At 39.4% G+C, this 13,145-nt stretch overlaps 1 protein-coding gene across 4 annotated transcripts in view; it reads right to left on the bottom strand.

Annotated features, from left to right (window-relative positions):
* Window positions 1-13,145, bottom strand: part of DCLK1 (doublecortin like kinase 1) — a 251,623-nt gene that overhangs the window by 42,074 nt on the left and 196,404 nt on the right. For all 4 annotated transcript variants that reach the window (XM_074567548.1, XM_074567541.1, XM_074567555.1 and 1 more), the window contains 4 exons: window positions 8,522-8,606; window positions 7,056-7,164; window positions 2,078-2,135; window positions 1,190-1,309 (listed from right to left, as the gene is read on the bottom strand). In XM_074567548.1, coding sequence (XP_074423649.1) covers window positions 1,190-1,309; window positions 2,078-2,135; window positions 7,056-7,164; window positions 8,522-8,606 — 372 coding nt within the window. The remainder of the gene's footprint in view (window positions 1-1,189; window positions 1,310-2,077; window positions 2,136-7,055; window positions 7,165-8,521; window positions 8,607-13,145) is intronic.

Here is a 13,145-nt window from a genome sequence, read left to right as displayed (position 1 = left end):
GATCTAGCTGCCAGGGTTCAGAGTGCCTGATTTGCTCACAAGTGTTGAGCGTGCACATACAACAGGACTGCACGGAAATGACGCTGATGCTGCACAGCTTTATTGTCATCGTTGTACTTAAACTCTTAGAACTGTGGATTTCCCAGGTGTAGGCATGAAAAGCTGCCTTGATCAAGACACAGAAATGGAGATGGCTGCTGGAAAGACCTCCTGCGCACAGAACAGCTGTGGAAGGAAGGAGAATCCCTAATTCCATTAGTCAATGTGACAAACAGGTGTATTCTGTTAAAATAAATATGGAGGACAAAATGTCCTCAGTGGTTTTCTGTCCTAATTTAGACAATTTGCTCAAATGTATTTTTACCGTCTTTTATGCACAGTGACATACTTGTGTATTAGTACCAGAACCGAGAGCTAAATCCATACTTCACGCACTTCACTGTTGACAGTATAGGGGCAAGGGATGGCCTGGTCTGAGTTTCATAATCCAATTTGAATATGTAAAAATTCCACTGGCAAGTGAAATAAATGCATGAGATCTGGAAGTTACTATGAAGAAATAAATAGGACCACAGACATAAAATGCTGCATTTGCAAACTTACTTTTCAAAATAGAATTATGCTTTAAATAGAAGGATTTTCTCTTTCACCTCCCCCCTCCTCCAGCTTAAATTTAAATTATTATCAAGGATGCAAACTTGACAATGTTTTAATATAAATCAGTAGAGAAAAAGTACAGGTAATATTGTTTACATTTAACATAAATTAATGAAATTTAATTAAACTATTTTATGAAAGAATATTGAATTTCGAAGACTAATATTTACAGCTATTCAGACTGGGTATATTTGCAGCTCACCTCCAGGCAGATGTATTTTTTAAAGATAAAACTTTTTGAAGAGAATTCTTTTAGGAGAGCAAATAAAACTGGGGATCTCTGAAGTACTGTCCATAGAGCAATTCTGAGTGTGGTTTACAGAAAGATTTGAAGCATTTTAAATCTATAAAAAGTATCTGACAGTTGGTTACACATCTTTCAGTAGGGTGCTGGACAAGACTACCTTCAGACCTTCCTTCCATTCTAAATTATTCTGTCATTCCACGATTTTTGGTAAGCTTTGGTATCAATGACATTTCTGAATATGGTTGAATCAATTTTTAAGAAGCAGCTTATCTCCAAAATACTCACCTTTACAAGTTCCATGACAAGGTACAACTCAGTCGGCATGTCCATCTCCTCAATCAGAAGGACAATGTTGGGATGCTTGACTCGTCTTAAAATAGATACCTCGTTCTGGATCATGTGCTCCTGCCACACAAAAGAAATCTTTAATGACTACGGGTTGGTGGGAAAAACTCTCACCTTCGCTGTACAGTGGAAAACACAGAGACGACTGGGACCTCCATGGATTCTTCAGGGTTTTTTAAAACGGTAACAGATGTTGCCTCCAGCAATATGAAAGGAACACATCTAGAAACAACACCAGTGTGATAACTGAAAGAAGAACAGAGAGTAGAACATAGAAAAAGAAATGGAGGAAAAGACAAGTTTCTGATGCAGAGAAAAGTTAAATATGGAAGCTTCTAAAATTTTTTCTCCAGTACAAAATCTTTCCATTTAAAAATATGATAGCATCTTCTCAGAGAACCTTTTGTTATAGATTTCAAAAGCTAACAGAAATTCACTTAGTATAAAACTGATATCAATTTGATTAGCCTTGCATACTATTTGATGTAGTGACTGGTGTTATTATAATTACTAGTATTATTTTTCTGTTTTCTATAACATCTGTGATTATGAAAGCTAGAGGATGTAATTACAGGGGTAATGAGCAAGGGGAGTGAGTGCACCCACACACAAACAACCAAGTGGAGAATCAACGCAAGCATCTAGAAAGGCACACTGCAGCCTCTTATACTCCAAGGGTCTCCAGAAGCCAGGCAAAGGTTTCAACCAAAAAGATTCTAACACTTGCCAGGAAGAAAAGTACCAACAGCTTTCCAAAATGATCTCTCACAAAATGTTTCTTCAAAAAAAAATTAAGCTTTTGGTCTCATATGATTTTTTTGTACTTACTTTTCCTCTACATTTACTTTTTTTGATTATTTTCAGAGCATATTCTCTACCAGTTGATCTGAGGAAAGAGAAAAGAAAAAATTGTATGTTCAATCACATTGAATATTTTTCTCAGTCAAGTTTGTATTTTTCATTTGAGCACAGTAGGTCTGGGCAAGAATTCTATTCAAGTATTTGTTTCGTCAAGGAATGAAGCTTGGAATTGTGAACTTGAGTCAAATTTATCGAATACGTGTGCCTGAGAAAAAATCATTAAACTTTTTTTTTTTTTAATTAAGACATTTCAATGTTTTCAAAACATAATCACTTGATTTTTTTTCATTTTGTAGTGGTATTTGTTGTTTCTGCTGCAGTTTTATATAAAAATATTATACAGTATATAAAAATATTATACAGACACAAATCTTCTCAAAGCCCAAAAGTTTTGTTTTCTGTTATACAAAAATATACTAGCTATGGAAAATACTTCTATTTTTTACTTAAAATGATAAGTCATTTGTTTGCACATCTATACTCACAACTGCTATGATAAAAACGTCAGTCCTTGGAATAATGTTTTATGTATTCAGTAAGTATATGGTATTTAGCAGAGTTAGATATGATGTTTATGGGACAGAATACGAAAGGTTCTGGAGACAGTAAGAAATTATAGAGAATTAGTTCAGGATGAAAACACATTTCCAATACCATACAATGTTTATCGCTTCCACATATATATAGATATTTAGTATATAGAATGATAACACAGAAAAATAAGCTTCTAGACAAGTTAACAATATCAACTTCCATTTCTTAATCAAGTTACAAACCCAAAAGATGGCCGTAAGGATGAAACCAAGAATCTCTGTTCGCAAGTTAAGGCTAAATGGAGAATGGGTAATATAAAAAGCTCTTACTGAAACACGTCCATTTTGCAATAAAAATCTAAACAATTTACAAAAGTCTATTACATTGCCCTTAGGCATATGTCTGGTTAAAAAATAAAGAAAAAAATAACCTCTCAAGCATACGGGGTGATTTTTTTTTCTTTCTTCATTTAGCAAAACATAGTTACACTGATACATTAAATTGATATATAATAAGTTAAATAGAGAGATGAGTGTACCTAGACGTTTGCACAGTCTGTCAAATAGGACCTGCAAAGTGAGTCATAAACTGAAAGCACTGCTTTAGGAAAACAACTGGGCATTTTCATTGCCATATTTAAGCATGGAGAACTCCTCTGGCAATGATGTAACACTAGGTATTAATTTAAGTGAAAACGGGGACTTAAATAAAAAGAAAAAAACCCCACAAAATATTAATTCAGTTTGAGTTCCCAGGTCAGCAGGGAGCAAAGAAAGTCTGTATTAAGACATCAATTAAAAGACTGCAAAGAAATTACACTGGATGACGATGTTTATGACTTGCAAAAAAAAATACAGCATGGCTGTTAAAGACTTCACCAAACAAAAATTAAAAACTTCTCGTATCTGTACTCCCCCACAAAAGGCTTTAATGCTACAGCCCCCGGAAACGGGCCACGCTCCTCATGGGGTGCCCCTTCCCCATGTTGCTGTTTGGTGGTTTGAGACCCAGCTCAGTGCGGGGAGAGGCAGAGATATGGATACTATTTTTTGGGGAATGGAAGGAGGAGGTAGGAGAAAGACTGTTAGAAATCAAGATATCTGGGGTTCAAACTCAGACAAAATATGCCCTCTTTCAATAAGAATCTCTTTCAAGCTCCTTGGTTGCCCTAGGAATGCTTCCTTTCTGTCATGAGAAAGGAAATGGATGGTTTTTGTTGGCCATGGGAGACTCCATGTACTCCAAAACACTGGGAAATCTGAGCTAGTGAGGAAATGTCAGAATTTGGAAGTATCTGAAAGTTAAAAATGAACACATATGAAAACACCGCAGGACAAATTGCACATATGATGGAGCAAATATGTAATGAGCAGATGACAACTCTGACTGCTCTTTGTTTTGGTAAAAAGAAAATTAAAGCTAAGATAATGCAAATCCTTTCCCCGAAAAAGCTGCAGAACCGCAGGCTGTCAGCAGCGCTGCAACCTCCGTAACTTACACACCCGCCAAAAAATCTGCACGGCCACACCAGAAACTCATGGTGAAACGGGCATATCATCTCTCACCTATCACTCAACCCAAACAATAAAAAGTGCCGCACGAAGTAGGAAACACATTATGGTTGGATAAAAGTCTGGACCCACAGCTCTACTGCAGGGCACAGAGTTAGACTTCCAGTTCAAAACTGGAAGTTCAAAACTGTGGCTCTGTGCCACAGTTCTTGGCTGTTTTAACCTTTTGTGAAGTTCACAGAGACTTCCACTGCACTGGAGACAAAAATCTACCTTCGTTATTTTTGTGTGTGCATTAAATATATTTGTGTGTGTGTGTGTGTGTGTTTCTGTGCGCACCTTCACAGAATGCCATTTAGAAGTTCCCACCTGAAAATTTTGAAGATCATTTTTTGGTTTCTGTTTAGACTGTTCGTTGTCAGAGGAAAAGGCCTGTGAATGCATTTGAAGAGTGGCTAACCAGTACACACAGACTGGTCTCCTGGTCTCCACAGCTATGGAGAAGAAGTATCCATGTGATCAGTGAAGATGTGTAACAAGACCCATTCCTACTTGCTTAACACCTCAAGGCGCTATTCCTTTGAAGTCTAACGCACACAGGAATTGTATGTGAGAAGAAAGTAGAAAAGTCCTCGGTCCCAAGCATCACCCCATCAATTCTGGCTCTGCAAATGATGGACATATCAGACTTTGAAGTGAGGTGTTTTTTGCTTAGAAAGATTGTGAAGAATGTTTTTGAAGGGGTTTTACATGTACTGGCTTTAATTTACCCTCTGAGCCTTTAATTTCTCCTTCCACACTTGTGACGGCAAAGGTATCCTGCTTTAGAAGTGGAAACTAACAGATATAATTCTACTTTAATTTCCAAGCTCTCCCAAAATAGTTACTTTCTGATAGAAATGGGATCTATGGAATGGTATGGCTCAGAGACCATATGTATCTGGGAATACCTGAGTAATCGCGCTATTTGAGCACATATTCACCAGTTATGTCGTGTTACTGGATACTTCTGGGACCAGTGGGACAACCAAAAGGACAGAAAACAGTTTTCACTTAATCTCTCGAGGCTACTGTAATCAGTATTATTTTTAGCTGTGGTGAGACCTATATTTATTTTTGTTCATGTCTTTTCTCTCAGCTTGAGAAGAGTTGTAAAATGCACGCTTGCACATTTGAATTGGCTCTCAGCACAACCAGCACTTTCAGCTGAATGACAGTGTATCAAAACCTCTTTTTTTTTTTCTATATTGCATTGTAATCTGTTTCTCTCAGTCACTGCTCACTTTACTTTTAGCTTGCCTTTTTCTCTTTTTTTAGCTATATGTTTTCACCCATGTTTTTCATGAGTTCTGCCCCTTCCATAGGGTTTAACAGTGCTTTCTTACTTCCATATTGTTTTTCTTTGCTTCCTTTAGGTTTCTACATTCCTCAATTTTGTGTTCAGACCCCAGGGTTTGACCTGAAGAGCTATCGCCCTCCGGATGACCAGCTCTACCATGAACTCACTCTGACAGAGCTCTAAAGGCCTCACAAGAGCTTTGGCCAAGTCCCACGATCATACTGTCAGCTGATACAAAATCCACTCTTCCCCCTTTCCCCAACAGCTGTCTTCATGGTCTCTGACTTGCCAGATTTTCAGATGCAGAGCAGGACCTGTCATTTTCCAAAGAGACTCTAGTTTAAAACCAGCCAAGCTAATTTATCATCATCTACCATGAGATCTAATCTTGACTTCCTCTCTAAGGTTAACATCACATTCTTGCAGGCTAAAGAGCAAAAGTTCTTTCTTTGAGCCCAAAGATGAGGTTACAGTCTTCTGCAAGAGTCCCCTCTCTAGGATATAGTAATAGGGAATATAAAAACTTCACTCACGGAATTTCATTATCAGATCTTGCCTTCTCTATTGTTCTTTCTTTTGGACATCTCTAGCTCTGGCAGTCTTTTGCCTTCTCTGCACCGCTACTATCTAACAAGACCCATCTTACAATCATTTCACATACAGGTACCTTCTGTCTTTTTTACCCCATATTCTCCTATTTTTAACAATATCACCAAAACGCACCTGCAGTTCTGCTCAGAGCACTGTTGTCTTTGTTCCCTACTTTTTACACTCTTAACGCTGGATAGAGCCAGTTCAAACCTGGTTCATGACCTTCCTGACCAGATTTAGAAACCAACACCTGAGCTACTCAACCTGGACACTTTCAGCAACACCAACATTTGAGGTGACTTGTGACTTTTCTAACCTGGAGTGGATGTTTAAAATCTGTCTCGAAGGGTAACTGTTCTCACCTCTTAGCAGTAAAGGGCACTGAAGAAGTTAGATTTTGATGTCTGCAGTGCAGGCTCCTAATGTTGGATGGAGCTCACATAGTGACATAAAGCAGGCAAGCAGGAGATAGATGCCCATTTAACTCAAGATAAACATGGAAGAGGTTACTCCTCAGTGTCAGATGGCACAACAGATGGATCCAAAGTCAGCCCTTTGTGCTGACCACCACCACTACGCCGCACACACAAAACTTCCAGACATCTTTACAGAATGCTCCTACATGTGAAATGTTTCATTGGTCATTCACTGTAAAGGGAGGGTTGCAAGAATATACTGCCAGAAAAGATGTTATTTCAGTGCAACAAGAAAGATTTAACACAAAGAACTGGTAAAATCATGCAGAGTGCAGCAGAAAAAAACCATATAAAACCCACAAAGAATTAAATTCATAGATTGTCCCTTGGACTCACTCTTTTTTTCATATGAGAGGGCATTAGTCTAGTTTTTCCATCTGACATTGAGCCGTTACCTTATTACACATCCTACATTCTACAAATAAAGACATGATCTAGAAAAAGCATGACATTAATGATTACTTTTTCAGCAATAAGCATGTTATCCTCCTCACCTTTCTATACACTCCTTCACAATAGCAAAATTTCCATCTCCTATAGTCCTTCCAACTTTGTATCGCTCTGCTATCGATGCTGGAACCTGGAAACCTTCCTCCAACACTTCTGAAAGAATCATTAGTACATTTTTATTGTTAGTGAAGGAAACACAGATGTTGCACATAACATGCATTTTAAGTCTATGGTTTAGGAGCCTGGAAACCATTCAGAGTCAGTATCTCACTTACTGTACAGTGAAACCATGCTGCTGACATTGTATATACTCAACAGGTTTCACACAGATACCATAATGAAAAATAAGACTTCTGGGGGCTCAAACATACCACCGTTCGAGTGTTACATAGTTTACCATTCCCATTGCAATATGCCCCCAGGACAAAACCAAAATTGTATTTTTTTAATTATGAGAAGGCCTCTGTGATCTGCACAAGCGCAGACCAGCCTCCAAAAAGGGTTGGAACTCCTTGACACAGCATGATTAAATATATGTACCAAAGAAGTCCAACACTCAAGCACTTATTTTATTACATCCTGTAAACTGAGACATCCATAAAACTCCTCATGTGCTAAGTGCTAGTTCTCCCCCTCCCCCAATATTAAATATTTAGTTTTTAAACAAATGTTCTCAATAATACTACCTCGCATGTAACCTGGGCACCAGATGTTTAGGTAAAATTGCATTACACAGTGTCTAAGCATAAGAAAAGTTTGTAGTTTCATGTGTTTTAGTGCTCATTCATGTACCATTATTTTTAAATGTATTTGAAATAGCGCGTTACAAATACTTAACATGCCTCTAAAAGCTGACTGTAAACTGCAGCTGATACAAACTACTATATAAATATAACGTAAAAAGGCCTCTCAAAAACGTGACTTGAATTTACACTCTTTAAGACAGCGCTTTTAACTGTATCATCATCTCTCCTTTGTTCCAGTTTAGTATTAAAAGGGAATGTTATGATACGTGGAGGCTGGTGTTTCCCTGGATTTACAGGCAGCAGGAAGAGTTACTGTCAAACAGGAGCACGTACACACACTTACGTATACGTGTGTGTGAACTGGCAGTACTGGAGCTGACACCATCCCTTGGCCAACTTGCTCAAAGCCTTAGTATGGGATGAGATTAATCACTTCTGCGGAAAGACCCAGGACTGCAGTATGTTCTTTAGTACCATGACAGAGGAGACAAAAAGTGAGTGAAATAACCTGGTCAGCACTGTGTCACCTGCAGAACTAATATCTCGAGTACCCTGCAACAAAAACACTTCTGAATAGGGATGTCCGGATCAAATCTGATCCGGAGTGAACCTAACCATTTTGCTAAGGCTGATGAGTCTCCTTACAGAGAGGCATCCAGCCCGCAACGCTCCCACCTTCTCCGGCAGGAAGAATGACTCATTTCCTACACAGCTGCTGTTATCACTACATTGACTGCTTTGAAATGTCAGCCTTCAAATGTTACCTTCTGCAGGTCCATCATTTTCATCCATAGAGCTGCAGACTTTGGTGGATGCTAATGAGGTAGAGGAGCCACTGTGTTGGGAGCTCTGGAAATGGAGAGACACAAATGAAAACAGATGATTTTTAAGGAGCACGAGTACCCGCAGCACGTTCCTGCTGGACACACGTCCCAGAGAGCCTTCTGTGTTCTCTATGTACAGTATCAGTCTAATTTGGTGGAGGGATATGTGGATGCTTGGGAAGAGTCCATTTTTTCCACTGAAATTACACTTTTTTTTACCCTCGGGTTCATAGAGATATCCCCGATCCATCATGTGCAGCGATGTGCAGCAACAGTTTTATGTATGGTCCATTAGTTCCTCCCTGTTCCACACACATTTTGGCAGGGAAATCTGAGGAGCTGCATGCCCTCTGCAGGCAGGAGACTGTTTTGTCAGCGCCATCGTTAACCCAGCAGGCACCAGAAGCATGAACGTCTGTTTTGACTGAAGTTGGCTTTGTAATGGGCAGAATTCCTCCTCCCTCTGGTGAAATCCTCCCCAGTTGTGTTTTAGAAGGGAGAAACCGTTATGGTAATGTATGGAGAAAATAAAACGTCAGGGTGAATAACGTTTGCTTTTTTGGAAAAGCATTTGATTGGGCATAGCTCACCTGAGGCATGGGTCTGTACCTCCGTTTTAAGTACTTGTACAGCAAGTGCCTACGTTTGCCTATACAGTTAATGGGGGGAGGACGGCATCTCTGTAGGCTCTAGAAGCAGACTCGTAGCCACCCGGCTTGGATGCCAAAAGTATAGGAGGCAGGATCTCACTAGGGAAGCCTTCCAAAGCACCTACCAACGTCTACCAGTTACACACGGACTCTAGGCATGTACTTTAGGAAGACAGCTTCATCACGCATCTAGATGGATGAAACTACACTGACATATGAGACGGACTAGACTTCACCCCAAAATTTTATCCTGTGCTGCGTAATGATTATATAAATGTCTCTTCAGGATTCTCCCATCTTCAAAGGAAACCAGAAGAAGCTACAAATGTAACAGTGGTCCTTTAAACTTACATTATTCTGAGTATTTCCTCAGGTCCTCGTGTTGCAACATAAGTGCGAAGTATTCAGAGGATTTCCAAAACTAAAACCTTCTCGGGTTCACACGCTGAAAGGTTACAAAGTGCTGCGGTATTTAATTACCTCCTTCAGCCTATATGTTACATAAATTGCAGGCTGTACTGCATGTAACCAACACTATCAGCTCCTCATCTGTGTTTGCAAGGTTATCTAGATGCCCACAATCAGGGTGCCAGTCCACTTCACAAATTTAACACGTCTTCTTTGGAATGACAGCGCATAGCACAGCCGACGGCTGGAGCAAGAATAACTAACAATGCAGCAGTTGGGATTTTTGCCAAGTACGGAGCCAGGGAGAAGGCAGTCAGCAGAGTTAAAACCTGGCCAATATGCTCAGTTCATTTGAACAGACTAACTTTTAATTTCTCCCTCAATAGATTAAGGTCAGATGATTTAGACACAGGCTGAACTTGGCCTATTTTTCGCTAAATAATCCTGAGAGCTTGCACATCCCGTCTACCAAGAGATTCTTTGCTCTTTTTTTCTTTTAATCAACCCCAGCTCATTCTTTTCATCCACCCGAGCATTACTTCTGAGCTTTGACCAGAATTAAAAATTGCATTAATCAGTTTTTGGACTACTTTTGCTGCCTCTTGACAACAGAAGTGAGCGCTGACTGATTTTATGCAGCTCTCCAAGGTATGGCTGCCCTTGTTTCATGATTAGGATGTGTTTATGTATGTGCCACTCCTGTGATAAATACCCTGCAGGACGTCCCAGTAAAAACTTACCTCTGGTTCTTTTTTGAACAAATGAGCAGATGAGGATCAAGGGAACGGGAAAACACTAGGAGTTCTCATGCCTGGAGAAGTCACTCTCAAAGTCTATTTTTATACACGTGTAATGAGCGAATTGTTTCCTTTACACTCCTGCTTGTAAAATAATCAGAAAAACATGTTTTCTCTACTCATTCTGCTGTGTCTGTTTGTTTCGCTAGACCAGGCATCCAATTTCTTACTTCTTTTCCCACTCCACAGCATCTTCTTGAAGGAATTACAATTTAAATATGTTGAATATTTGTTACATATACAATCAGGAATTAATCTTCAGAAAATTTAAGGGCTACAACACAAAAAACTTAGTGGTAGATTTTCAGTAGATTATTGAACAGCTAGTTTATTCAGTTTTCTGCATTTTAAATAGAGAGATTACACTTTTCAGCAGGCATTAGGTCAGGCACTGCTGACTACGAATCGCTGCAGCTTTCCTTAGCAGTTTGTCGGTCTCTTTACGGAGTCTCACACTCATCATTATTCGTGAGAACGGGAGGCGGGAAAATCAAGACCTATCTCAGTGGCCACTGCTTCTCAGAATGGGTGCCTAGAGAGACTCAAATTTCTATTTGGGAACCTAATTTCTCAAGGACCCTCAAGCTGAGGTTTAGCTGAGAACTGCAACTGCTCAGTCCTTCCAAAATTAGATGCCTTCGAGCACCCATTTCAGTAAATCACTTCAACAAGTGCTTCACTTGAAATACAAATAGTCTTAATGGCCCACACATGACTGAAATTAAATTCTCTCCCAAATATATGTCTTAGGTATAGCTCCCTAAATATCTATTTAGCCTAGGTTTAGTTAAACAAACTGAAAAAAACCAAAGTGGCCCATAGAAAATATAAAGGAAATAAAACAAGAACATGAGATCAATTTTTTAAGTGCTCCTCTTACTTTTCTTATTGACACTACGTAAGGATGGGAAGGCTAAGATGACATTCATAACTGAAGAAGAACTAAAGTGATGCATCAGTAGCATATACTGTACCCCGGGTCTGCAAACAAAGCAGACAGCCCCTCCGGGGAGTTCCGCGAGCGAAGCACCAGCGCGTGAGCAGAGGCACAGCTCACCCCTGACGAGGAAGCAGTAGCTAAGGAAGCATTTGCTAAAAATACATGTTGGGATTTTCAAAACTTCAAACTTTGAAATTTTTGACCTAATTGAAAAATCAGAAGAAAACGCATACTTTTCATTACCTTTGCTGAACCCCTCCCATTAAAACACCAGATTAAAGAGAAATCAGGACCTGTACATTTGCATATGTTCACCGAGCCTGCTGACGGACCCCCTTCCACAATTAAAGAGATGTTACTAGGTAAACATGACACAAATATTTTCCTCTTTATTCAGTCCGCTGGAACAACAGGCAGGCATTTATTTATTTATCTTCACTTCAGCTAGAAGGACATTCCATTTATTTAGACTTTAATTAGCTCGTTGTTCTCACAAGCTGAAAGCCCTCCGGGTCCAGCAATCCTTGTGGGTCTCGGAGTTCCTTCCAGTTGGCTTGCCAATCGTGAGGCAGTCTGTCGCACAACGCTGTTGCTCTCACAGCTGTGGACCCCACCAGGGATATTGCGCACGGGGAGGGGGCGAGGGGGGGGGAGGGGAAGAAAACAAACTCTAAGCAAGAGCATAATCCCTTCAACACACAGACCTTAATGCAATTAGCTGTTTTAATTTTAAGAGATGCTGAGGTGCTTGAAATGTCATCACTTTTACACAGATTGAAAGGGGTCCAGTTGCACAGGTTGCCAGCACATGGCCATTTTTATGGCACACCTCCATAAAAGCGATGGCATAAAAAAATCAGGTCTTTGGTGTAAGGATTTCGGATCCTATTCAGGTTTATATAACAGATGGCCAGCACACCACACATCTCATTGATGTGAATGGAAACATTAGCGCTATAGAGTTTCATCCATGTCTCACTGGGAGATTTATTTAGCAACTGCTATGTAAATAGTTTGCATCTCAGTGGAAATTGCGCTAAATCCATGACACAAAAAGGCAGCAAAACAAACAGTACTGTAATTTCTCTCTCCCCATACTCACCTTTGTCCTAAATTAATCTTAAAATCCCATTCCAACTAAACAGCAGGAATTATTCTTGTGGACTACCAGTATCAGCACTTATGAAAAGAAACTTTAACAAGTATGAGTAGGAAGTTTGTTAATGTAATTCAGATTCCTGAATCTTAAACCCCAAACACCACATTATATTTTCCAAACCTCTCAAAACCTTTATTAGCGCATATGGAGTCTACAAAGTCTCTCAACAATAGATTCCTTTGTATTTTCCTAGCATGAAGGAGGCATCTGGATGAAATGTGAGTAACAGAAATGCACACAGGTGTAACGCTAAGTTTTGGATCTCATACAGAGTTCTGCTCTTTTAGAAATGGGCTCAATGAAGCAAAGATTAGAATTAGTAAACAAAGTGTAAATTCAGGAAGAAGGCTCAGGATAGGGGAATTATTAATGTCTTTAAACGATGCCTCCTAAGTTTTTCCCTATTCTGAAAAATTCTACAGAATTAAAAAAAAAAAGCATAGAGAAAAAGCTATGTGCGTCAGTTATACATGTATGATAAAGTTCAAGTCGGCAAGGATAAACAGGATTAAAACCCAAACTAAACAGTTAAGCAACCATGCTCACCTCTTTTGGAGGCCGTTCTAGTGTTCAGTCTGGTTCTAAATAGCTTTGGCAAGGTAGCCATCAT

The sequence above is a fragment of the Larus michahellis genome, chromosome 1 (assembly GCF_964199755.1).
Source record: "Larus michahellis chromosome 1, bLarMic1.1, whole genome shotgun sequence".
NCBI classification, from domain to species: domain Eukaryota; kingdom Metazoa; phylum Chordata; class Aves; order Charadriiformes; family Laridae; genus Larus; species Larus michahellis.
The sequence above is the reverse complement of the archived record's forward strand: the minus strand, read 5'-3'. Positions and strand labels throughout refer to the sequence as shown.